This window comes from Nyctereutes procyonoides, unplaced genomic scaffold, assembly GCF_905146905.1.
Source record: "Nyctereutes procyonoides isolate TBG_1078 unplaced genomic scaffold, NYPRO_anot_genome, whole genome shotgun sequence".
Classification (NCBI taxonomy): domain Eukaryota; kingdom Metazoa; phylum Chordata; class Mammalia; order Carnivora; family Canidae; genus Nyctereutes; species Nyctereutes procyonoides.
Genome location: NW_026575133.1, coordinates 17867005 through 17894852, shown reverse-complemented (window position 1 = coordinate 17894852; position 27848 = coordinate 17867005). Strand labels below are relative to the sequence as shown.

Below are 27848 nucleotides of genomic sequence, written 5' to 3'. Positions count from 1 at the left end.
GGGGTGCTCCATAAATGTCTGCAGTGAGGGTGATTGATATAAACATGAAAGAAAAAGCAAATAAGGAACTCATTCTTGAATTTGCTTTCAGCCAAATTCTGCTAGAAAGGATTTTGCATGCTCTCTTGCCAATGGGTCCCTCGGGATGTGTGCTACCTGGAAACCTGGGGTCCCAAAATCATGGAGGGGTCCTGAGATTCCTGCCGTACAGGTGCACAAGCAGTAGGCTATCTGTGGCTCTGTTGAAGGAAGAGGACAACGAGGAAGTGAACTCTGCCAAGTTGCTTGTTTTCTGGTTGCAACATTTCCCTCTTTGCTGGCATAGCTTCTACTGAAATGATGTACTCTTGGATTTTTGCCAGGAGTGGTTGTATGCTACCAAAGCTTTTCTCTCCCACAAAATGGTTTCTGTCCTTCGGTCACTTGTGGACAGCCCTTGCTTCGTTTCGTGAGCAAATGCAAAAGGCGGCAGTGAGTCAGTTTGGGTGAATAAAGCAAATAAAACCCTCTGGGCTGGTGTCTGTATTATGAAGTCTTATCTCATTTGCGTGAAATGAAATTGAGATAAGTTCTTTGGAAATCATCTCTAAAAATAGGAATAAGAAGTCCTACCATCTTGTGAACCTTACATTTTTCATATTTTCTTGATTTCTTTTGCTGCACTGCAAAGTAAAAAAAAAAAAAAAAAAAAGTAGAAAGTATCTACATTCTGGTTCTGTTCTCTGAGCTCTTAACTGTTTGACCAGAGGCAAGGAGACAAAAACAATTTTGTTTTACTCTCCCACATTCCAAAAATAACTTTAGTAATACCCTCTTTGGTTATCTTAAAAGTGCCGAGTGGTTGCTTTTATCCTAAAGTAGCAGTGTCTGAGTGTTGGGAGGAACTTTAGCCATATGACTGTTATTTAGCAACTAAATACTGGTGACTCATTCACTTTGTGGTGCAGGAAAATTCTTTCCACGGAAAATGCAGGAGGGAGGGAATCTCTCCGAACCACTGTGTAGTATTTTCCTTTAGAAAAGTCTTCTCTGAAAATGAATAGGCACCAACTGTCACTCTGCTAGCTTAGTCTCTAACGCTACCCAAGAGCCTTTCTAAATCAGGGTTTCTGTGCATTTTATCCATCAAGGTATACAGGTAGGTTCAGAACTGTAATAAGGGACCGGTTTGGTTAATAAATCTCAGGATTAAAAATTGTCATGCCGAGTAAAAGAGAAACTGAACTAATTGCATTTATGGTATTTGGAACACTTGATGTAGGATTGGATTTGGACTAGAAACCCACTGGTGTTTTACTGTCATGTACCAGCTGGGAGAGAGCAAGGGAGAGAAGGTGAAAGACTAAAGAGCACTATTTCCTTAGCTTTGAGCCGAATAACAGGAAAGCCTTGGAGAGACCCCAGAGCCTAGGCAGCAAAAATATAATAAAATAAATTCACCTGCTAGGCTCATGGCACCAATCTAATTCCACTTCTCTGAGGTTAATTTTGCTTGTCAGCATCTCTTTATGAGCTCTGAGGGTGATTAGGGGTGGGAGAAGCGGACAAGTGCAGTTTTAGTGCATGAAAATCTGGGAATGTAAAGGGCTTGTCCCCTCCGTGCTCTTGAGCCCTGTCCATCTCCCTGGACTCATGGGGTTGCTCTAACGTGTGGTGCGGATGTATGAATGGAGGTTGGAAAAGCTGTTTCAAGGCTCTTCAGCACTTACACTCCAGCTGGCTGCTGACTTAGGAAAAACATGACCCATGGGGCTACAGTGGGGGCAGGGAGCACTGTGGGCAGAGTCTATTTCATAGAAAAGACGATTCAGGGGTTGGAGGGGACTTAGCCCTTACAGGCGGAGACACTCAAGCTATTAATAGTAAAGCCCTGAGTCACAGATGTAGGAATGTCACAGCTGCTTGAGATCTGCTCCTGTTACCCATCAGAAAACCAGCAGTAAAGGGCCCCCTCACCCGATGAAACCTCATTCCAGCTATCAACAACCTTCCCAAGATGAGGCAGGTTGATTGACTTCATTCCTTTCTGTTACCCTGGCGCTCTTAGACCCAACACGGTACAATATTTGCAGTAAATACAGTCTAATACTGGCTGTGCATTCTGGTTGGGAAAGATGTGTTGGCCATCTGCTGCTCTCCCCGGAGTGGGGCTATGTCTGTCTTTTTGTCTCTTGCTCATCACATTTCTCCCACATGGTGGATGTATGTGATGTGCGGCCAGTCGAATGATCTAGGTCTGGGAGACAGGTGCTGGAGTGGGGTGGGCATGGGCTTTGAAGATCCAGAAGTCCTCAGCTCCCTGGAGACGGACCTGTGACCCTCTGGGTCAGAAATCAAAAGCCTTGTCAGCAGCCACTGGCTGTGCCAGGCTCCCAGGGTGGTGGTGGTAGTAGAGGGGGTGGAGGAGGGTGTGAGGGGTGTGGCTGTTTGCCCCCCTTACCCTCCCTCATCTATACCCATATCCAAGGGGCTTGTCTAGAAAACTCCAATGAAGCAGAGAGAGAAGGTGGACGTCAGAATCCTACCTAACTGGATAAGTCAGATTTTTGCTTTCATCCTGAATTTGATCCTGGAAGGATCTGCAAGATCCTCTTCCCAGGCTGGGCTCTCCTGGTCTCAGTGTCCCCTCTGGCTTCTCCCCCCGCCCCCCAACCATTCAGGAAAACCATGTTGGGGGGTGGCAGGTGGGAGGGGGGGGGAAGCAGAGGTGAGCTCCAGGCCAATCTCTATTCATCATAATTGAGCCTCGAAAGTTGAAGAAAATGAACTTGGTCGGAGTCCCTGGCATTTTTGTCTGTTTTTCTCCTATGGTTAATTTTATGTATTCAGTGTGTCCGAAAGGAGCCGGAATAAGAAGTGGGAGCAGCAGTAACAGAAAACTAATGAGCTACCAATTGACTGGTTTTATTTGTCGACACAGCCCCCGGGCTGCTCCTCGCCCCCCCCCCCCGCCCCTGGCAATCATTTATCAGACTGCGGGAGGCAGCATTTTGTGGCCCGGCCTTCCCCCAGGCCTCGGCGCGAGGAATGCAAAGTGGTGTCAGTGACCAGAGATTAGGACGGTGGAATTTTGCATTTGTTGCAGCGGCGGCAGCTGCGGGCGAGCGGTTTCGCCCCAGGGCAGAGTCCCCGAGCTGGGCGCGGCCGCTCGGCGGCGATCGCGGGGCGGGCGCGGGCGCGGGAGCTCGGCCCCCCGGGCTGGGGGCGGGATTTTAGAAACCAGCCCCGGACCTGCGAGCGGATGCCGCGGGCTCTTGCTCGCAGCCGCGTCTGCAGCCGCCGACCTGTGCGCCCAGGAGCGCTCCCACCCCGACGCTGCATTCCTGTTCCCTTGGGCGCTGCTCGCCAGAGGACCCGGTTGCCATGGTGAAGGAGAAAGGTAATTATAAATATCGATCCCCGTGCACGCTTGCACAAGTTGCAATGCTGCGCGGTGCTGCAGGGCTCGGCCACCTCACGGGGGTGGGGGGGGATGATCAATCGAAAGCCAGGCAGACATATTCTTGGGGCGAGAACCTCTGTATCGTGAAGTCCTCAAGAACCTTTCATTTAGCCGCGGCGGTCCAAAGCACATCCTGTATCTGGGGTGTTTGCACAGCTGAGCCCCTGGATTGTGTGTCCCTTTTGATTGTCCTTGCATCTTGAAATTTTTGTTGTGTTTGACAGTTGCCTCCCTGCCCCCATCCTGGCCTTCATTCTCTTCCTTGCCCCCAAGCGAAATCAGTAAGTTCAAGAAGATGTGTGACGAAAGGGTCCTCCCCGGTGTATGCTGCGCTGGGACGTGCCCAAGCCCAGCTGGGATGGGCTGGAAAGAGAGAAGCGAGCTGCTCTGAAGGTTTCAGGTGTGCTGCTTTGATCACCTGGCATCCCTAATCACCCCTCCAAGCATCCCTTAGAAAGGATGTAGTGCGTGTGTCAAAGCCGGCAAATCAAGTGGCAAGGAGAGTGTCAAAAGGGAGAGGGTGGGGGCACTCTGCGCAGGTGTACATTATTTACCAACTGGGCGTGGTCCTGAAATGCAAGTTAAATCTTTCAGAATCGAATTATAGCTTAAATTACTAGCTTGTCTGGAACATGCAAAAGAACCTAGCGATCTTTGATTTTTTTAAAAAATTATCCAAGTAACATATAAAACAGATCTTAAGAAAGTGAAATGCTACAGAACAGAGAACCCAAAGTGAAAGCCTCTTGTCCCTACCCTGTCCGCCTCATTCCAGCTTTTCTCTGGAGGTAAAATTGTTAATACTGTGTATCTTAACAGGAATAAGATAAGAGGGGTATAAAAATGGGATTGTTCTATCATCTTACTGTGACTTGATTTTTTTTTCCCTCTTAATAATGTGTTCTAGGGACTTTCACCGCATGATATTATAATGTGAGTAACCACCCTTTTGATTTTGCTCTTTGGGAAGCTTGGATTTATTATGCCACACTTTCTTGCTGTGGGACCTAACTTCCTCCCTAAATACGGATATCTGTTCTTTTGGGGCTGTCTTGAACCATTTCAATGATTTCTCTGTATCTATTTTCACTTGAAGCCCCTCCAGGGAATAACTTTGAGGTGAACATGCTGAACTCAAATTGATCCTTGTTGCTGGAAACTCAGTTTGGTTTTATTATACTAATGGATGGGCTGGAGAAATAGGATCACGACAGCTCGCAGCGCTAAGACTGCACCTTAGGACAAAGAGAAATATGGTTCTGCTCTATCCATTCTGCTCCTGTGTATCTTTCGTAATCACGTGCATTAGCTTTGGCCTTTCACTGAGTAAGTGGTAATTGAGTGAAATGTTTGGGTGCGAATAAAGATGCTTCTAATGACATGCCCTCTCTTTTGGGGATGTTTTCAGGAACCCCCAGAGTAACAAGAACAGATGCTGACCTTTAATAAAGGCCCGGTATCTTCATTTGTACCTTCTGCTCAACTGGAACAACCCAGCCCTGTTGCTAATGGATTTGTTTCCCCAATATAAGTAATTTATACTCGATGGGAAAGGAGATTATAAAAGCCACTTCTTCCTGTGGGGCCCATGAAAGCCCCAGACTTGTTCTGTATAGTGGATATATCACAGCTCAGTGGTCCCCAAAGAGCAGCTCTCTTTCTAAGTCCTTGCAGATGCCTTAGAAGTCAGACCAATTGCCTGGGTTCACATTTGCTTCCTAACTCGGTAGCCGTTGTCTAACTGGAACATTGGCAGGCCACGGAGAGGTCACATACTGGTATTATCTTAGCCCTTAGCCACTGATTAAAGGCTGTTCTTTTTTATTTTGAGGTCTGGGCCAGTCCACACTTCTACGTCCCAGCTCTCTGATGGCACCAATCTTAGCCAGCGACAGAGGTGGGCAGGTACACAAGAGCTTCTGTGGAAAGAACGGAATTCCATCATGGCTTTTAAAGTGAGAGGGGCACAAGAGAGCACGTAGTCCAGGCATTCATCCTAGAGATGAGAAAAATGGCATTCAGAAAGGGTAAATTGTTCAAGGTCACACAGAGGCTGATTGGACCAAAGGTTCAACCTCTGTGTTCCATCAGATGGTGTGTAGGGATACTGACTGCACTTGGCACAGTGTGTTGACATCCACGGGCTCTACGGGCTCTCTCACTAAACGGGGAGCCTCTCACAAGCAGCGCTGTGTCCCCATCTGTAAATCACTAGTGCACAGCTTACTTGGGCTCTTACTTAGGCCCATCATAGATTCTCAACAGTTGAAACAGGTTGGCTTGTGCTCAGAGCTGGGGCCTGACCCTGTGACTTCTCAGTTCCAAAACTCTCCTGGTCCTCTCCATTTCTTCTTGCTCCCAGAGACACCTCGATTCTTCCTCCTGTAGCTGACACAAATCACCCTTGAGCAGGCTCCCATGGTGGGAGCATCCATCCTGAGGAACATGGGGGGCCTTATGAAGGAGGGATGTAGATTCATTCCCTGTTGTGCTCACCACTTAGGGCTTAGCTCACATTGATTTGATGCATCCTTTTCTCTGCTGGGGAAAGTTTGCATATATCTGCCTGGTTTGGGGTTGACCCTGACTGGAGAGCAAGCTGGCTGGCAGATCACACCTCTGCTAGGGTAGAATGGCATTTGCTGACATATTTTGAGCCTCACTCTCTTCTCCTAACCGGTGGCCCATCCACTTCCAGTTGCAGACACTTAGTGATCCAGGAATCTTGAGGAAACAGTTATTTCTCTAGGTGTTCAAGGACATCTTACCCTTTCTGTATCCTGTACCATAAGTAGGAGAGACTTTTGTGGGTTTATCAGTCAATATGTCTTCCCTAATGCACTCTCATCAACCTAAACTCCAGAGGCCCCTACACTCATTTAAAAGCTATAATTGTCTAGCTTATGTGTGTGTTCTAGTACAAGTTTTAAAAGTACAAGAGGGGTTTATTATTTTTGTTATTTTTTTTCTAACAAATACTAGAGATTAAGTTAGGTGAGCACTCATCTAATTGAAATAATAAGGGATGCTTATGGTTTGGAAACCATGTGAAAGAATAAGAATTTGGCTGTGAGGGAGACATATGAAGGTAAGGAGGATTTTACATCTGGGCACATCGTTTTTTGTTTTCTTTCTTTTGTGTCTTGGAAGCCTTTTGAGACCGTCTGATGGCCCAACTTGCTTTTAAGGTAGAGTGGGATCCAATGAAACTTATTCCAGTCTGCCCTTGAGGGAGGGATGTTCACTCTCCACCTGACATTCAGGTGAATCACACACACACACACACACACACACACACACACAATCTTGCTTCTTGGTAGCTTCTGAGAACAGTGGTGTATTGTGTCTCAAATGTGTTCTACAGACTGGCACCAAAGTAATCCTCTTAGGACACTGCTGTCATCATATTTCCAGCTCAAAAACCTAAACGAGTGACAAGGTAAAGTTCACAACTTCCTGCTAACCACTGAGAGTCCTTAAGTCCTGAGCTTACCTCCTTCCCACCCCTATCTGAGCCCATCTTGTTTTATTATTTTTAATATTATTATTAAATCTGCCAGTTATTGAACACATATCAAATGACAGGCTTTTTGTTGACAGCTTTACATACGTCATCTGTAACCTTTGAATCATCAGGGTCTGTGCTATTCCTTCCCCTCTAATAGATGAGGAAGAGGAGGCTGGTAGGAGTTTAGAAATCCACCAGAGATCACTAAGCTGGAAAGTAGGGTTGCTGATTTTCTACCAAGGCCCACCTGCATCCCAAACCTGGGCTGATTATACTTCTGCCCACCCCCGGCCACGTTTCACCTGTTGGAATCCTTGTGAAGGAGATTTCCTCCAGCCTCTGTCCGACTGTCCCTCCTGCCCTCATGGGAAATACCTATATTCTTTTCTGTATTTGTCAAAGACCTACCTCAAGTTCACCTTCCTTCTAATGCCTCTCAAAGGCCCATCCCTTCTGTAAATTCTTCTAGAATTACTCTGTCCACCTAAGTAAACGCCAGGGAAATTAAACAACAGTTGAGTCACTGGTGCAACTTAAGAAAGTGCTCTCTCAAGTATTTGTTGACTTCATATCCAGTCTTGTAGAACAACCTTTACAGGTGTGAAGTGTTGGTCTTTGCCTCCTGCAATTCCACTCCTCCCAACACACAGCCACAGATACTACCCACTCAGGTGCATGCACGCTGCCTAATGTAGTTGAAACCCATTTCTGTTCCCTCTTTGGGGGAGATCTGGGAATGGTAGATCTTTCTCTGTGGTGTACTGATTCCTCATGTCTGAGTAGCCCCTCAGGCCCTTTTTTAATGTCTGAGAGCCTCTCCTAGATTTGGTTTTCTAACCCTGCTTCCCAGATTAATGCTTAATGCCATGCCCCTGCCCACTCCTGGGCTTGTCTCGGTTCTTCATCTTTTCCTTAACTCGAAAATCCCAGGCTTTTCAAGGGGACACAAATGATGGGACATTTCCTAAAGAAGGTCTAAAGAGAAGCTCTGTCTGTTAAAGGAGACACCATAATGCTACAGGTTTCAGAATAAATTGTCTTTTTCAGTGACTTATGCACACAACTCCATTCTGAACTTTGCATCTTTGGAGGGAGGGGAGCTCCAGTTTTTATCATATTCTACTTGAGGGGGAAAAAAATCCAAGTGTGACTAGCTCTTATTATGCTGTAAATGAAACTGCTACTCTCTCCAGAAGTATGGTTCTCACCAGCTCACCTTCACTATAGTAGGGCTGTCCAGATAATGGGAATTCCAAAACTAAGGGAAAGAATTTCAGGGGTGCTTGGGAGGCTCAGTTAAGCATCTGCCTTCATCTCCGGTTGGGGTCCCAGGGTCCTGGGATCGAGCCCCATGTGGGACTTCTTGCGCATCAGGGAGTCTGCTTCCCCCTCTGCCTCTGCCCCTCTGCTCCGCTCCTGCACTCACTCTCCCAAATAAAGAAATCAAATCTTAAAAAAAAAAAAAATTCACATTAAAAATATTAAATTCCTTTCCCTGTGCCATCTACTCACTGATGTCTATAAAACGTTTATCCAGAAATTAAAGAAGTGTTCATTTCTGCAACCAGAGTTGAGGCTTAATATATAAGAAAATCTGAGAGAAGGAACACTGACTTAAATTTACCTGGAGCTCTTGAGAGCAATTTTTGGTGAGGGAGAGAACAAAACATGAAGACAAAGAGCATCTAAGCTAGAGGTTGAGTCAGCTATGGCCAGACTTTGAGAGGTGGCCCTGCCTCTTGCCCCTCTGATTACCTGGTCAGATGACCAGAAAGGATGAAACCACCTGTACTGCATCACAGAAACCCTCGTCTGCAGAACAAATTGACCTTTCCAAGTTTCCACTGAAAGGACATCCTAAGGCAGACTCGCTGCAAGGCAAATCTCGGCGTCTGATTCACCTTGAGGGGACAACTGTGACATCATATTCACAGCCCTTGGAGGGCAAGAGAGTCCTGATATTGTTTACCTCTACTATGCTGAAGTCAAAATGCCAAGTGTTTTCCTGAGCCAGCATTCGAGAGCCAGAGAACTTTTTAGAAGGTTCAGTGATCGGTGAGTGGTGCAGATTTCTCCCATTGTGGTTGAGCCTGATCTGGGCACACCACAGTAGAAACCAGCCAGCTTCCTATTTCATTCTGTATTGGTCTGATGGTGACTCATACCGAGAGGTATGTTTATCCCAAATTGGCAGGAGTTGTGTATTCAAGGGCAAATTTTGTTAACACTGGGGAGGGCGAATATTTGTATGCATGACCTCTTTTCTCTGCAACATTGTATTTGTGTTCACACTGACATGATTAATGCTATTATGGTCCAGTGTGCCCTGGGGGCCACAGGGGCTAGTTTCCATACCCCACTGCAATCAAATAGGCTGACTTATTTGAATACTTAGACTTAACCAAGAAGATGCTGGCTTTCTGAATACTCCCAGGGAAATTATTGTCTGGGGCAGTGGTCCTCAAATGTTAGCAAGCGTCAGAACACTGGAAAGCTTCTTAAAACACATTTCTGGGCTCTGCTCCCAGCGTTTCCAATTCAGTAGGTCTGGGGAAAGGCCTGAAGTTTTGCATTTCTAGCAATTTCCAGGTGGTATTGAAGCTCTTGGTCCGGGACCACACTTTGACATGATCTAGGTAACCCATGGTTTCTGTGGGTAAAATGATCAGCCCTGTAAGCAGATAAGTGAGAAATTTTATGTAAGTAGTCTCTCCATTCCATTTTACTAACTTTATCTTGTTTACAGTACACAGAAGTCAAAGAGAAAGCAAAGAGCATTATTTTCACGGACTCTCCCACAGGGTATAATGAGGCTATAGTTTATAATAGAGCTGCTGTGAGATTCCAGCAGCCAGATACTGCTGTCAGCATAGGACACTGGGTGTGCAGAGGAGGAGTGTGGGATGAAGATACAAAGCGCTTCTTCCCAGGAGTGATGCTCCATTTGGCTTGGGGAGGACAACACTAATTTGGAGTCAAGGCACAGGTGTGCCACTCTCTAGGCATCATTCCTAATTCTTGAAGGGTTAGGTGAGCTGTTTTCCTGGGGTTCACAAACTCTCTAGAATCTTTGGTGAAGGATGGTTCCAGTGGGTATCTTGGCTCACAAAGGCTACAACTCCCTCTTTAGTCTTTAAGGAACTAAAACACATTATTAATACTTGGAGTGTTTTACTCACTACCACTATATTCAGTCTATATTCTAGCTGTATTCTTTCTGTTGTTCATTATTTGAAACACTGTGAAGGAGGAAGTTTAAGAAAAATTAAAACAGAATGGTAGAAAAAGACAGCAAGGCCGTTCCACAATGGACTGATGGGAAATGCTGGCTGAGTACCCCTCAAAAAGATGGTAGAGGCTGTGGGTTCCCAGGCCCATGGAGGGTCCCATAAGTAACACTTGGGCTGGGTGCGTGTCTACTGGGCTGCCCTCTCTGTGCCACTCATGGAAACCATGTCTAGATAGCCATTGAGGAATAGAGTTTGGGAGCCAGTGGTGGGAACGGTACCTGCCAGCCTGTAGTCCACGTACGCTGCACCTGCTCATCTGGAAAACCCAAGTAGTTCTGCCATAGGTAACGGTCCCAGCCTGAAATGATGAACCATAGCAATGGGCTTAATGATCACGTCACAGATTTTGGGAGGTATACTCTCTGCAAGGCATCTTAGACGGTAGCCTCAGATGCTGAAGAGTTCCTGCTTTCAGTAGGTTATTTAATTAGCCAGTGTTGGAAGGGGTGCTGGCTGAGAATGCAAATCAAGGGGACAAAAGGCAGTAGAAAGGGTATAAACAGTATTCTTTCTGTGTGTGTGTGTGTGTGTGTGTGTGTGTGTGTGTGTGGCGGGGGGGGTTCAATGGAAGAGTTATGTCTCAAAGAAATTCTATCTATTTAAGATTTTATGTATTCATGAGAGACAGAGAGAGAGGCAGAGACACAGGCAGAGGGAGAAGCAGGCTCCATGCAGGGAGCCCGATGTGGGACTTGATCATGGAACCCCGGGATCACACCCTGAGCCAAAGGCAACTGCTGAGCCACCCAGGCATCATTCAAAGGAATTTTTAAAAAGGCTGTCTAGAAGAGGGAGTATTTAAGATTGGCCTGGAGGGGTTCCGTGAGTTTCTTATGGTGAGGGATGGCATTTGATTCAATTTGTATCCGTAAGACAATGTCTTCTCCATAATAAGTGCTCAATGATGCTGAATGTACTAATATGTGAATGAATGATATGTATAGGTGGAGGCTATGGTTATACTTAACCAAAATATGTATTTAGAACCCAATAAAAGGTAAGCAATCTAGAAACAAACAAAATACAATTCTTGACCTGAATGCACTCATATTCTAGCAAGGAACAGAGACACGTAAAGAAGTAATTATGATACAACATGAAATGTATTTGACAGATAGCTATTAAAGTAATATGGGACCACAGTGCACGCAGTGATTAATTCTGCTGGGGGGTCATGGGAAGCTAGGCATTGCAGGATGAATAGGAGTGCCACTAGTGGATAAAGAGGAAATGAGAGAAGTGGCCAAATTAGCAAAGCAGAAGCACCAAAGTGTACAACTTGTATTTGAGGAAACAGCCAGCTGAGTTTGCCAGGAGCTTCTAGTTGGTCACTTAATACAGCAATGGATACAAGGAAGGATAAACAGAGGGCTTTATGGGTCAGAATGAGTAGAGATTGGTTAGAACTGGAGGTTGTACATACACATGTCTCCAAGAACCAGGCAGGTGACCTAAATGTGTGGAGATTAGAGCAAACTGGATGGTGTGGGCCTTGAAAGAGAGAAGCTACTCTGTGGCTCCAACCTAGTTCTCGTGAAGGGACATGCGCCAAGTAGCCAGAGCTTCCAATTTTCAAGAGTGACTAGAAATAGGATTTTTATGTAAAATCTCCAGATGTTTAAATGTTGGCAAATGATTCAACTTTCTCTTCAAAAAAATCTTTGTGAAGGCCAAACAAAACATGTCTGTGGGCAGGACTGAGCCTTGGGGCCTCCAGACTGTGGTCTGGGGCTTAATGCAGCTCTCACCAAAACCTACCCACAGCAAGGAATATATTTTCACACATCAAGACCTAGGACTCATGCACATATGCATATAAATGACTAAAATAAAAGTCACACGAAGCATTTTTACTCTATTTTCTATTTTTTAAATATGCTGGTCATGATTCATTGAACCGATTTCATGTTTCAGTAGGTCAAACTGAAGTTTGAAAACCATTGGTTTAGAACATCTACACTAAAGTTTTATTGGATGAAAACAGAATGAGGTACTTTCCTGGGCAACTACATTTCTATCCCGGATATTGTTACAGTAGTACTTTTTTTTTTATATAAATTTATTTTTTATTGGTGTTCAATTTGCTAACATAACAACACCCAGTGCTCATCCCATCAAGTGCCCCCCTCAGTGCCCATCACCCAGTCACCCCCACCCCCCGCCCACCTCCCGTTACGGTAGTACTTAATGGCTATGTTTTGGTTAAGTTGGGCTTCTCCCCTTGCAACTGGAGAAGTTTTGATAAAATCCCTGTAGAATCTTTTAGCGCTCATTTTATCTTAAACAGAAGTTGGCCAGAGTTTGGCGTCATCTTTTTGAGTGCTTGATACGATTAAGAACTGACAGCTAAATTGAGTAAAATGCTACTTGGGTGAAGTTCAGCAGAAAAGCCAAAGGAACCGCCCCCACCCGCCACCCCTGGCCCATTCAGGCCTCATCAGCTTCTAAGCCTGGTATTTCTGGAACTACTTTTTCATTTAGAAGAATTTTTCCTGTGTTTCTGCGTCACCACTTCCTGTAACCGTGCTTACTGGGTTTCCTTGCTTTTGCATCTCAGCCAAGGAGAGAAGGACAAGTTCAGGACTTGGGCAGCCTGTCATGCATCATGTCCCCCACCATCACTGCAGAAGCTCCTCCCCTCCATCTGTTGGGGACCTTGTGCTATATATAGCATTCATTTTTGACATGTCAGAGCATTTCCTGAAATACTGCAATGTAGGGGCTTTGGAGAGAGGTCACCCCTCACTCGGGAATGTCTGAGGGCTGTGTTGTCCTAGCAAGCCTCCAGGGCAGCAGGAAAGGCATGACCATCCTTTGGGTTCAGGGCATGTCTGCCATCACTCCTATCTTGAGTGAGAGGCACCCCAGCAATGTGCTGCGGGACTCTTGAAACAAGAGGCCAAAAGTGGCATCTTGCCATTGGACGGAGCTGGTACGATCGAGACACCCTCAGGGAAAGGCCATGCCTACCATGAAAGTCACACAACCACAGGACGGCAGCACTAATAATGTGGTTTTGCATAAGTAAGCAGAGAAGGTGGATACTAAACTGCATCAAGCCAACAAGGCCAGCCAGAGAGCCACAGCTCACTAGGACAGAGAGCAGCAGATGCAGACTATGAGGGGTAGGGGCCAGTCCTGTGCAAGATGATGGGGCAGTGTCTGGATACCAGATGCAAAGCCCCTTCTTTCCAGAGCCCATGCGTTGCTCCCTCCAGGGCACTGTGCTCATCCTCCTGTAGCAGAGCAGCACCCTCTGGAGTTGTGCGGCCCAAAGTCTGCACCTCTTCTTTACCCAGAGGCAGTGTGCTGCCATGGAGTGATGCTGGATTGGTATCAGAGGAACCACGTCTCTGCCACTTCCCAGAGGATACAGAGCCAAGTGCACACCCTGCATAAGATTCCTTTTTTCTTTTTTAGTGAAAATGATACTTAGAACGCCTACTTTTTTCTCCAGGCTGGGGAGCATGGGGGGGTGGAGGGGGGATTGGTAAATTATCTGATGAGTTTGAGCATTGGGCAAAAATTATTGCTAGATCTACAACAAAAACTGATAAACTGTCATGGTTATTTCTTTTTATCAGAAAGTAGGCAAGCGGGAGAAAAGGAAATGATTAGGTCTAGGAGACAAAAAAATACTGCCCAAGAAAGGGAATCTATTCACAGGATGCAACCCAGAGCTTAGGAGAACAATAATTGCATTTGTAAACGTGGACCACAGATTTAACTCTAGCCACATTGGTAAGAGTGGGATGTTGAAAAGTAATGGCTGAGCTGGTGTAAGCACAGTGTTAAGAAACGTAGCTCTGAAGGCCAGAGAAACACTAGAAATGGAACACATCTGCCTATGGGGTGGCAGACGGAGTACAGCAGGCAACTGCCATCAAGCGTTGTAAGTGGATTTGTTTTTTATGCATATAGGCCTATTTAGTTTCTTAAACTTTGATAAAGATAAAAACATAGGGGGCAGCCCTGATGGCTCAGCGGTTTAGCACCACCTTCAGCCCACGGCCTGACCCTGGGGTCCTGGGATCTAGTCCCACGTCAGGCTCCCTGTATGGAGCCTGCTTCTCCCTCTGCCTGTGTCTCTGCCTCTCTCTGTGTGTCTCATGAATAAATAAAATATTTTTTTAAAAAGATAAAAACATAGGAGAAAAACTATCTGACCGTCTCCATATTTTATTGTCAGGGGATTAATGTAAAGGAGATAATATTTGTAAAAGCTTCAAACGTGCCTCTTGCCATGCAGTAGGTGCTCCATAAAGTTAATTGAAGGTCAACTGATCTTTGGAGTTGGGTTTTATTTAAGTAGCAGGGTAAGTGCACAGCTCAAAGCCAAAGGGAATGGCCCAAGTTACTGCTCAGAGAAAACAAGACTGAAATGTAGGTGGTAAGAAAATTAAATCTGTAATGGATGGAGGGCAGTGTCAAACTACCTCAGCTGGGATTTCCGGTAGAGCCAGGTTCAGAGCTTGAGCTTATGAAGCCCTTCCCTGGATGCATCCATATTTTTTTTTCTCATTCGTCCTTTGTGGTATAATTATCATTTCATTTGCCTTGGTGGCTTCGTAAAGCTGTCCCCTAAGTCGTCAGGATTTTATAGGTTTATCTGGAAAGCAAGTTGTGTTTCTGTGGGGGAGCTCTACTGTTTACCCTTGATCAAGTGACTTAACTTCCCTATGCCTCAATTTCCTCATAGAAAATAAGGGTATTTGGGATCCCTGGGTGGCTCAGCGGTTTAGCACCTGTCTTTGGCCCAGGGTGCGATCCTGGAGTCCGGGCATCAGGTCCCGCGTTGGTCTCCGGCATGGAGCCTGCTTCTGCCTGTGTCTCTGCCTCTCTCTGTCTATCATAAATAAATAAATAAAATAAATAAATAAGTAAATAAATAAAGTATTAATAATACCAACTTCATAGGATGGTTGTGAGAATGGGATCAATTAGTATATGTAAAGCATTACAAACAATGCCTGGCACACAGCAAGAGCCCAGTGATTATTTGCCCTTGTTGCTATTACTACTACTCTTCCTCTTGGGTGAGTAAAATCAAGGACAACAGGTTCATGGTTGTGGAGCTAAGTAATCAGATTAGTTTCCGGACCCAGGCAAGTAAGTAAAGCTGAGCTAGATGAGTCAAGGAACAAGGGAAGGCCCACCCGTGTCTGCTGGGCAATCTCTTTGGAGTTTGCCTAAAGCAGAGCCGGACTGCAAACCGTTGTCGTGCCAGGCTACTCCGGGACCACATGAGTGGCTTCCTGTGGCCAGGAGGTCCCCCTGTCTGCTGATAGAACTCCTCCAAGGAGTTCTTCCTGCTGGGTTTGTGATGCCCACATCCCCTGGGCAAGCAGGCTGATGACTCTACTTCATCTATCTGTTGTGGAATGCAATGAGATGTCTAATAATGACCTGGGGCCACAGCATGGGCACCTGCTAAAAGGCGGGGTTTTAAAGTGCTTTGGGCCCCATGGGTTCAGGATTCTCACTGAAGGAAGCAAGCCACCCACCGTGCAGTGGTCCCTGCCCACTGCTGGCTCTTCCAGGTCATCATGCCATGCCCTGGGGACATTGTCGTTAGCATTTCCAAGGCTCTATGGCTCCCTTGGCTCCTCCTCACTGGTCGGTTCAACTGGAAATTGTGCTTTGTTGTGTGGTTCTCAGTCGGAGAGAACCTTAGCCAGACTTGATTTGACACTGGTCCAGTTGGTAAGCTTAGCCTTTTTTTTTTTTTTTTTCTGAGAGCAAGCGTTGTATCTTTTGTCATTAGTTGAGTTTATTGACATCATCAGAATGACCTAGTGGAGAGACACTGTGGTGAACCCAAGATCTTCAACTGCCTAGCAGTTTCCCTGGAGGCTGTTGCTAAGAAAGAAACCCAGACTCTGTTAAATGAATGCACGTATTGAACACACAATTATTGAGCACAGACTTGGTGCCAGGACTATGTGAGACCCAGGGACACAGTGGCAATACCCTTGTGGTGAGAACCTAGAAATAAAGGAACAGAATGTTTAGATTGTAAGTATAAAGAAGGTAAATGAAGATGGGGTGATGGGGAAGCAGGGAGGCTGCCTTTCCTTAGACGGTTTGCCCTCTGAGAGATGGCATATAGGCTGCTTTCAGATGAGACCAGAAGGAGAAGCAGCCAGTGTGGCAAATGGCAGCGATGCCTTGTAGGGAAGGGAAGAGGGCACGTGGAAAACCCGAAGCCTCGGGAACAGGTGCCTGGGAGCTGGAGGGAGGGCTCCTGGGAAGGCTGGAGAGGTGGGCAGGGCTCTGGGGCAACCCGGCTTGTGCAATGAAAGTGCTTGGAGGGCTTGATTAGTGGAATGATGTGCTTGAATTTTGTCCTACACGATCATTCTGGTTGCTGTGGGGTAAAACAATTGAACGGATGAGTCCCAAGCCCGCGCTGTTTGAAGATGCAGACTCCCTGCATTCCTCCTAACTATTCTGTAAATGCCCCCCAACACCCAGCTTGGGCAGGAGCTAAATCATTTATAGGCATGCCCCCTTGTTTCTAATTGACAAATCTCTGGCTCTGACACTGGAGTTGACATACCTCTAGTGGTGATCAAGAAAGCTCCCACATGAGCTGTGAAGGGAATCTGATGGTGTCTGGATCAAATTTTTTTTTTCTTATGGGCCCTTTCCCAGGAGGGGGGCAGAGATGAAATGATAATGAGGACTTTTTTTTTTTTATGGTGGGGAGGTGCTGGTGAAAAACAAACATAAATCTTAGTGGGGAAGACTATGCATTAATAAGATGGGAGATGTGTGGAGGGTTTGGGTGGTTCCTATCTACTTGTGTGTATACAGTTGTTCCCTTTGATTACTGAGCAAACATTGAAAAGCTGAGACTAACAGACACGAGTCAAACTTGCTGGTTAAAATCTATAGAGACTGAAAACAGACTGGTGGTTGCCAAGGATTGAACAGGGGAAGGATCGGGGAGTGACTGCTAATGGGTATGAGGTTTCTTTTGGGGCTGATGAATATGTTCCAAAATTAGATTGTGATGATGATCACACAACTCTGTGAATATACCCAAAGTCACTGAATCGTATACTTTAAATAGATGAGTTGTATGATACATGAATTTTAAAAGGCTATTAAAATAAAACCTACTGTTTACAGCCCAGTGTGATAAGCTTATCATCACATGGAATGGTACACTGACAGCCGCAAGGTTCATCGATTGAGTTGACCATTCACTGGGTGTCACAAAGCAAGAAACCATTTCCAGTAGTCACGGAAGACAACAAGACTGGAAATTGGAGTTTGAGGTAGAGCACATGGGTATTTAGGATCAAGGACCTTAAACGGTGACCCACCATACTCCTGCATTGAAACCCCTTGGAAACTAATGGCTTCCATTTCTCAAACACTCACTTAGCGGTTGGGAAAAGGGCAGAGCACTTTACATGCATTAACTCATGTATGCTCCAAAGTGTCAAAGTAGGATTTATCCCCATTTTACAGAAGAAGAAATCGAGGCTTAGGGAAGAACAGTAACTTGCTTCAAGATCACAGAGCTAAGAGGGGTGCAGCCAGCATTCGCACCAAGTCTGTCTGACTGGAAGGTACAGTGCCTGGCTCACCCCTGGGGGTGACCCCTCCTCGCACACCAGCATGTGAGAGCAGAGGGCACCCAGCTTGCCTGCATTGTGAGCTGAAAAATAGTCCTATCTCAGCTCCTAAGAGATAAGCTAGACTATACTCTGAATCTGTCAGTCCTTTCAAGACCTCTACTGGGCGGTGGGGCGTGGGGATAAGGTACCTCAAAGTTTGTTCCTCAGCTTGACCTTTGAGGAGGCACAGGGGCAAACCTCTTTCATTGTCGTATCTTCCAAGGTTCCTTTCACTTACTCTGTGCTTCAGCTAAACCAGATTTCCTCATGATCCCCAGACACACTCCATCTCACCCTTCATTGTCTAAGATGTCTTCCCCTTCCTTCCAACTCATTTTGATCTTAGCCTTTCTTCTCGAAGCCTTTTTTCTGGTTTCTCTTCCCCCCTTTCACAGTGTTCTTCTGGCACATGACCTATTCTCTACCTTGTATTCATCTTCATTCTCATTCACTTTCTCTCTCTCTCTCTCTCTCTCTCTCTCTCTCCACTTTCCCTCTACCTCCCTCCATCTGCTCTACTGAACTGTGAGGTCTGTGAGGGCAGGACATGGGGTGTACGGGAATGTCAAGGGAGAAACCCTACCCCATTCCCTTTCCAGTGCTCTGTCCACGAAGCCTCTGTTTCAGAAAATGATGGCCAACTTACCATCCCCCTAGACGTGTCCCAGGTCCTCCCCTCTTCAGGCCCTAAGGGCTTACAGTGACCCTGCTCTCTGAACTATCCTCCTTTCACCTGCAGCCTGCCGCCCAATGTCAAATCCCACTCTTCTCCCTAGAGGAATTTTCTCTACCGCTTTGTCTCAGCCTACTGCTTGCTTCTCTCTTCAGAAGTCCTCACATAGTGTCTGTCCTATATTCTTCACCTCCCAGGAAAGGGTCCTGAGTGGGTTGTCTCTCCGTGTTGATCAACTCCCCAGGTAGGGTTTCCTGTGGGCTGTACAAATACCTAGGATGCTCACCTTCAGCGGCAGGGATGGCATAGCTACTCTGTGTCTGGAGTCCCCACAGAGCTTGAGCAACACAGAACGCACAGCGGCACTCACTTGGTCAATATGTGTTGACTCTGTTGTTGAGAAATTATGTCCCAAGGATTGGAAGGTTGCATTTAGTTTTCATGGAGGCGTATTTTAATAATTCTCTGGCCCTCTCCCCCATTCCATATTGGACTTCAATAAGTCTAAGCTTTCTTAAATTTCAAGAGATAATCTTTCTCCACTCAGGCAGATGAATCCTTGAAGATTAAAAGAATGATCAAATCACCCAGCGTTATGCTGGCATGTGCGTGACTAGGAGAACACCTGGCAAGGTGACAAGTATAGGTTATGCATGTATGCCTCTTCTTGCAATGGTAGCACTAAGCAAAGTCTTGCCCTACAGAAAGCTTGAATGGACCAGAACCTCAGATCTGGGAGGAGCTCAGATGCTTAGAGAGTAGTTCGAGCATTTGTAAAATCATGCCTGATTCTGCATGTTGGATACTGCGAACTCAAACCATTGCTTTGTCTGCCTGCTGGGTATGCAGACACCAGAGAGATCCAGGGGAGGTGAGTTGGTGTGTTTATTCACAGATCAGGAGTGAGGAAGTGACTTTTCAGAAAGGGTTCAAATTCTTATTTCTGAAGTTTAGAATTTACTTGAACTAAAAGGCTTATTTTGCTGTTTACCAACATTGTAACCTCAATCCATTGGTGTGCTGGTGAATGCTTAACAACCAGCTCTGGGAGGGGAATGGGGGAAGGCCCTGATGTGTAAAGTCTGCCAGTTTCCATGATGTCAATGCCACCCCCACCCCCCATGGCCTATTTCAAGCTACTAAGGTGAAGTCACTGGCTGCACAGTTGGCTCTCCACAGCAAGAGGCCGCTCCATCTCCCCACTCGCGGGGCAAGTCCTTTAGCATCTCTGAAACTCATTTTTCATAGTTGTAGGATGAGGATAATTTGAAATTGATGGGATCAAGAGAGATATTCTATGTAAACACCTTCTATAAATTGCAAAGTACCATGCACATATTCATCATTTTCCTTGGTTTGTCTAAAATGCTATTTTTAACTAGTTGGTAATTCCCAGAGCATCCTGAGCATTGAGTAGAAACAGCCAAAAAGAAAAGGCAAAGACAGCTGGGAGCTTCCTATACTGTTAGACTGCGGTTTGTACCTCACAGGGACACTTTGACCTACATCTTGGTTTTTCTTTACTTAACCCCTCTAAGGTGTCTGGATTTGGAATTGGGGCATAGAAGGCAATATTGGCACCATGCCTAAGCTAAACCCTGTCCCAGGACCCTAGGCCCAGATGCTAGGCCCAGACAGTGATCCTGTCTCTAAACTTATATTCTCAAAATGGCTCCAGTGAGACCATGGTCCCTCCCAGTCTTGAGGTCAGCATGGACATGACTCTCTAGCAGCCCCTAAAAGATGTGGTGTTTTTGCCAGCAGGGTTCAGACTGAAGCCACCTGCCCAGTTGTTTGACTTGATCCATCTCTAAATGGAATTTCTAGTGCAAGGACAATGTGAGATCCCTGGATGACTGTAAAAGGCTCTATCATTCTTTTTTTTTTTTTTTTAGTAAGATTTTATTTACTTATTCATGAGAGACAGAGATACAGGCAGAGGGAGAAGCAGGCTCCATGCAGGGAGCCCGATGTGGGACTCGATCCTGGGTCTCCAGGATTAAGCCCTGGGCCGAAGGCAGGCGCTAAACCACTGAGCCACCCAGGGATCCCCTAAAAGGCTCTATCAAAGCTCAGAAGGGATTTCTGTTACAAGGCATGCCTGCTCATACAGGTTAGTGCCGGTCTCTGCTGACTCTCTGTTACCATGGGCCTTTGCCTGACAGTCTGGTGCTGGAGGGGCTCCCATGAGGGGATGACCTCATGTGGTCACCTGAGAGGGGGGACCTGGATTCTTAGTCTCTCTATACAGTCTTGGGGAAGAGAAGCACATGGCAGGAAGGCTGGCCTGGGAGTCAAGGAATCTGCCTCCTAAACCCAAGTCCTTTCTAATTACTGTGAGGGAGAGGAGGTGGGACTCTAAGCAGAGACTATACTCCAAAGTAAAATTAGTGACTGTGTCAGAGAAAAGGCTAGGGGAGGGCACAGAAGGGTGTTGCCTCAGTGAGTCATCTCAGCTCAGAGGTGTGTCTCGGGAGTCACTCTTGCAGAAGGAGAGCCTTGGAGAAGCCACCAAGTTGGTCTTACATCCCTTACATCCCTTTCTAAGATGTGCCTTCCTATATGGAAGGCAGGTGTAGCACATCAGGGCAGAAGTGTCATGTAATTTACAAGGGGGAAATTTCCTGGCTGAATCACTATAATCCTAGGACCTCTCTGCCTTTCGAGAATCAGATTAACTGGATTTGCGCCTGGACTGTTTCTATAATCAGGAGCCCAGCTGACCGATCACTGACCGTGCCCTTTATGTTTAGAGGAATAGCAAAGACCTGTTGCATTGCCTCAGAAAGGCAAATCAAGTATGGGGGCACCACAAGTGGCAAAGAAACTAGAATGCAGCCGTCCTGCTGCCTGCCACCTGCTGGGAGTGTCTGTGCCAAGGCAGCCCCGCGCTTTGTGCCACGTAATAATCCTGATTAACAAACTAACACGGTATAAAAAAAAAATTAGGTCGTGGAAGCCAATTAAAGAGAAAGATCATTTTGGACAACTAATGATGGGGCTACTGCATGTAGCTTCAAGTAACTACCACTTGCCGCAGCAGGGAATGGACTTTTAGGTAAACTACAAATTAAGCACACCCTGTGCATGGATTTAAAGTCTTGAGTTTCTTGTTTCCTGGGCTCAACACCAGTGCCGTTCTAGCACAAAGAAGGGGAGTAGGAGGTGGAGAGCAGCCGAAGCAGGGAGAACAACCTCTTTGTGATGTGTGTTTATGCTCAAACGGGACCTGATGGAGTAGAAGCAGAGAAAAGATTCTAGGTAATCCAACAGGCTCAGAAATGTAGGCTCCCAGGAGCATAGGATTCCCACCTTTAAGCAGAAACTAACCTTACCAACAGAATATCATTTCGTGATCGCAAATCCAGAGGGATCCCATCCGGAGACAGTTTTCCAATCCAGGCCTGCACTTGGGGTGGAGGCCACAGGGAGGGCCCTCCTGATGGCCGGCTGCGTTTCCTCCCTGTCTCACCCTCACCCTGTGCGTGTTCTTTTTCCCTGAAATTGCTGCACCCTGCAATAATTTCCTTTTGTATTTGAAGTGCTATTTCCCATCTGCTTATTTACTAGCAGGTGTTACCTTTGGGATTATGATGCAGCTGGGTGTTCACTCCTTCTGAGCTGTGTAATCAGAACTGAGCCAGTACATTGCACTAGCTTGATTTCCTTCTGTGCTGGATAAGACTTTCCTGTGGAAATCCCCTACACGGTGCTTCGGAGTGTGGGCTTTGGAGTCAGCCTACTTTTTAGCTGTGTGATCGGGGATAAGGTATCCAGTTCAGCCACAGCACCCTCCTTAGCAGGACAGGAGTAACAGGACAGCACCCTCATAAGGCATTGGTGAGAATTATCTGTGATCATGGGTATCAGTTAGTTATCTTAATGCCTGGAACATAGTAAGTGTTCAATGAATTGGACCTGCTATCGTATTAGAGTGGTGTTAGGGAGTTATTTACTGAGATGCCACAAGTTCAGAATTCTGTGGCTTCGTGTGGGAGATGCTCCAAGAATGGTATTGGCCAGTAACCATATTTTCCCTGATCCAAAAATTGAGCTGACAAGTACAGAGATGATAGCTTGGATTATTTGATGTGTGGAACAGACGTATCCCAGAATTTGGACAAATTGACCGTTGAGTTTGCCCTTGTATAAGGCTAGGGTTGATATATTGTGAAACAAAAGGAAAATAAGCACAAAGCAAGAGAAAAATCAAATGCTGGGTGACAGTGCCAGTATTTAGTGCAGAAGAACATGAGGAGAATGAAATATTTGATTAATAAAGCCCAGAGTGAAAGCTTCAGAATAGAGCCAGGAGCTAGGCTGGGCCCCATGAGTCAGGGTGGATTTGAGCAGGTGGGAAAAGCAGGTGAGGCACAGAGCCATGTGTGGAGGCTCTGGGGACGCTGAAGATCATAGATCAGGGAGTGGAAGGCCTAACCAAAGAGGTATTTGTATATTTACATGAACAAATAATAGAGTGTTTTAGTGTGCATTCTTTGGGGTTGGACTGCCTGAGTTCAAAACCACTTAGCACATGGAAGCTAAGTACTCAGCAAATGGAGCTCCTTCTTAGATATTTAAATAGCTAGTGTGGACTGTGTTAATTGAAGATCGCTGAAGCTAGACTTTAGACTTGATGGATTGGGACTGAGAGAGCTATTGGAAGTTCTTTTGTTTTTACTTTAATAAACTTTATTTTTTTAGAATAGCTTTAGATTTATAGAAAACTTGAGAAGTCAGTACAGGGAATTTCCATAGACTTGATAATATCCCACATTAGTTACATCTTACATTAATATAAACCTTCTGTTATAATTAATGAACCACTATCAATGCGGTATTAACTAAAGTCAATTCTTCTAGTTTTCCTTAGTTTTTCTCTGATGGTCTTTCTCTATTCTAGGATCTCTCTGTAGGATGCCACATTACATTTAGTTACCATGTCACCTCAGGCTCTTATGGCTATGACAAGAGGACTATCCTCCTTGGTTTTGGTGACCTTGACAACTTTGAAGAGTACTGGGCAGGTTTTCGTAGAATGTCCCTCAATCTGGGAATTCTCTTATGATTAGACTAGGATTATGGGGTTTATTTGGAGGGAAGATCATAGAGGCAAGGGGCCAGTTTTTCCCACATCATCCCAAAGGTACAAGCTATCAACAATGCCTATCACTACTGATAATGACCTTGAGCACCTTGAACTGTTGATATTGACCTTGAGCACCTGGGTGAGGTAGTGCTCATCAGGTTTGCCCACCATAAAGTCACTCTCTTCCCCCTTACCCATACTGCCCTCTTTGGAAGAAGTGACCAAACACAGCCCACACTTTGGGAGTGAGGACTTATATGCCACATCCTTTGTGTGGACTACTCTTTGCAGGTCACCTTGGAGAAGAAGGAGCCAACGAGTAGTAAACTTTCCACACTCTAAGAAAAAAGGGTAGAAGGCTAGATTCACATGGCAAGAGAAGGGGGAGCTCAGGGATGTGACAGTGGACAGAATTTAGTGCAAGAGGAAAAGGTGGAATCAAGGATGACCTCAAGGCTCCAAGTGGCAGTGATTAGGGGATTGTTTGAGTATAGAAAGCAGTGCATGTGTTGGCCCGCCAATGCCATTCCTTGGCTGTGTGACCTTGGCTGAGTCACTTTGTTCCTCTGAGTCTCTGTCCATTGTTACCTGGGGGGCTGACAGTCCCTGTTCTTCCTGCCTCCTGGGGCTCTTAGAGAGTGAAATGAGAAAAAGTAGTTGTGAGCTCTAGGAAAGCCATTGGGCACAAAGTGCTGCAGTTTCAAAGGTTGGCTAAGGGAGTCCCAGGCTCTTTGGGAGAGGAGGGCACCCAGGAGGGGGTCGTGATGCTCTCAGATAATCCGGGGCAAGATCTAAGTCACACTGCATGTTCTGTCATGGGTTTGTGATCGTCACCTGCTAAGGAGATTTTCACTCTCTCAGATATTCCAGTTCTAGGGGGTCTAGATCCACGGTCTGTTGGGCAAGACAAGGCTGGTTCTGGATTAGAAGGGCAGGCTTTGTCTAACCTTTGTGGCATTCTTTTTTTTTAAGATTTTATTTATTCACAAGAGACATGGAGAAAGAGGCAGAGACACAGGCAGAGGGAGAAGCACACTCCCTGTGGGGAGCCTGATGTGGGACTCGATCCCAGGACCCGGGGATCACGACCCTGAGCTAAGGCAGATGCTCAACCACTGAGCCACCCAGGTGTCCCCCTTTGTGGCATTTGTACCGCCTGTATTGGCCTCTGCTGGGGCTGCTGAAGGTTAATGGGACTTCCTTACTGAATTCAGTCCTCCAGTTTTCTCACCTGTCATACCTCATAGGTATTGCAAAAGTTACTTATCCAAAATGGCACTTTGGGCTTTTGTCCTTAACCGGAGTTTCAGAGATGTGACTGTCTTCCCTTGCTTGCCTGGGACAATGTGAAACTTTTCAGCTTGCAGTGGCTGTTTATCTGAGTAGTCAGAGCCGCTCCAAATAGGATATTACACAGTGGAGGAGTCCCTTTACCTTTTTGGGCAAATGGACCCTTAGCTCTTCATATATATTTGCTCATTATTCAGAGCGTATGCAACCACGCTGTTGGTCTTTCGTTATACTCTTATTTTAGCAATGAATTGATGAGCCATGAGACTTGAAGCTAGCCTATGCAAGTTCCAGGGTAAATCATTGACCATTTGGTACAGTGGAATGAGTCAGGAAGCCTATTACATATTTGTCTGCTGATTACTCGCTAGTAGCTTTGGGCAAGGAATGTAAATTCTTCGACCCTCATCCTCCCTAGCAGTAGATTAAGTAGGGACCACCCAAGCTCTGAAAGATGGAGCAGTCATGTAAAAGCTAGAAGCAGAGCCAGCTGGCAATGAGAGGAGTGTGGAATTACTGACATTGCCATATTGCAACTGACTCAGCATATTTCAAAAATGTAAAATTGAGCCCATGAACATACATTTGGTATTAACCAAACTGCCAAAGGCACTTATGTAAAACGAACCTCTTTATTAATCTTTAAAAAGGAAAGAGATTCTTTTGTTGACACTCTTCTTGGGTTGCAATGAACACTCTCTTTTGGTCTTTGGATTCCATCAATTCTCTAATAAGAAAACCCCATCCTTTCACAAGGGGGTGGTCTTGATACGTGTCTGCCTAGGCTGATATGTGACGGAAAGGCAAGTACACATGATATGGGCTCTGCTCGTCTCTGGGTGAGAACAGAGGTCACCTCTGGGCACGGAGAACTTCATAGTGTAATATATATTTCCAAAGGGAAATGCTTGCAAAATGCAAATGCTGATCCCAATTCTGACCTTTGTGACTGGTGCCAGCAGTTACACTGGCACCTTTGTTGAGACAGAGGGAAAAGCCAAGAAGTGAAATGATATTTTCCTTCTCTCATCATTACTCAGCATGGCTTACTTGCTTAGCTATAAAGAATTCAAGTGTCAAGAGAAACTGCAGTGCAGTTTTCTTATCCAAAAAAGCATTCTCCCTTATGGCCAAGAGATCCGCTGAGCTCCAATATTGTTTCCGAAGAGGATGGTCTTGTGGATTGCTTTCTTCACGCTAACGTTCCCGTAACTTGCTTATCCATATTGTCGGAACTTTAAGGAAAATAGTTCTTAAATGATAATATGCATAAGAATCCTCTGAGAAGCTTACTAAAATAACAGAACCCTAATTCCCACCCTGAGTTCGGTGGGGCTGAGGAATCAGCATTTTTAATCTCTGGCACAGGGGGTTCTGATTGAGAGGAACAGCAGAGCTACCCTGAGGATTACCACTGGGTGCTAGGCCCACTAGCAGTACTTTGTCACACACACTGTGTGTTTCCTGCATCAGTCGTGTCCTAGCTGCTGCTTTTAGAGCTACACTGGAGCTCAGCTCAATAAATCATTGCCTGACTTAAAACAGTTTGTGATTCAGACAAATAGCATGGGAGAAGCCTAAGTTTCGGAGTCAGAAAGACCTGCGTGTAGATCTTCAAGCTTCCACTTATAGCTCCTTAGGTAGGTTGAATAGAACTTTTTCTATTTACTTATCTGTCAGAAGGGAACACTATTACCTACCTCACCGGGAGGGGGAGGTAGTGGTGAGGACAGAATAGGATGACTTACGCGGGTAAGCACCTAGCACCATGCCTGGCATTTAGTAGACAGATGCTCAATAAATATCACTTTCCTCCATTCTCATAGGAAGCAAGAATTAACTTAAAAAAATAAAAACTCATATTTCCCTCTAGCACTTAAAGTAGATACTTTAAAGAGAAACTTTCTTTTTAAGGATTTATTTATCTATTTTAGAGAGAGCATGTGAGCATTTGGGGCAGAGGGAGAGAGCGAGAGGACCTTAGGCAGAGTCCTTGCTGAATGCGAAGCCCGACATAGGGCTCGATCTCATGATCCTGAGATCATGACCTGAGCCAAAAACCAAGAGTCAGATGCTTAACTGACCGAGCCACCCAGGCGCCCTAAGAGAAACTTTTTTTCTAACACCCAGGTAAATAGATTTGGAGCCTCATTACACATCACTTTAAAAGTCAGTGGGTTTTTAGCCATCTTGAAAGGATGCCCCTCTGTTCCTTTAGAACAGAGATCCCAGGGGACAGGTAAGGAAACGCAGGTGTGTCACAGTGTTCGGACCTTTGGCAGACACTCCCCGGGCCCAGTGCAGAGAATTTGGATCAGATGTTTAACCCGAAACCACACCTGCTCCTAGTCAAAATCTCACAAGGACCACCTTGTCTCTCAGAATTTAGCCAGTAATGGATGATTTGGACCGGGTTGTTTCAGACTCTTTCCAGGTGAAATGAAACATTACAGGGGTCTGAGAGAAACAATGCACCATTATACCTGTAGTGTCCAGTGAGCTCCTTGCTGGAACAGGCTTTCTAAATTGAGTCTCAGCATATCGCTCCATATCTCCCCCCCCCCCCCACAACCTGGTTTTACCGTTGCTGGAAAAAAAAAATCGTCTTTGTTCTTTGTGTTGATTAATTTTAGGTTTACTGTTCTTATCCCATCTCACGCTCATGTGGATACTTATGTAATACACTTCTGTATATCACATGGTTCCTCCTCCTGAGGACCCAAATCAAGGAAAAAAAAAAAAAAAAACAGCAAAAAGTGCCTCTCTGCATTTTCTGGCTGGCCGGAGGAATTGTAAATTAAGTGAAGACCTTTGGTCAGCTTAAAGCCACAGTGTCCTCTCCTGGCCTTCTCTGTCTTTTATAAAGGAGAGGCTGTAAGTCCTATCCCTGGGGCAGGGTGGTCATAAAAACTTCCGTTTTCTGAAGGC

At 45.7% G+C, this 27848-nt stretch overlaps 1 protein-coding gene across 10 annotated transcripts in view; it reads left to right on the top strand.

Moving 5' to 3' along the window:
* ABLIM1 (actin binding LIM protein 1) overlaps nucleotides 1-27848 on the top strand; it is a 292094-nt gene that overhangs the window by 122046 nt on the left and 142200 nt on the right. Inside the window, exon 1 of one of the 10 annotated variants that reach the window (XM_055300652.1) lies at nucleotides 3163-3379. The exons of the other annotated variants lie outside the window; for them this stretch is intronic. Coding sequence (XP_055156627.1) covers nucleotides 3364-3379 — 16 coding nt within the window. The 5' untranslated portion in view covers nucleotides 3163-3363. Of the gene's footprint in view, nucleotides 1-3162; nucleotides 3380-27848 lie in introns of those variants that run through there. 10 annotated transcript variants of the gene reach the window in all.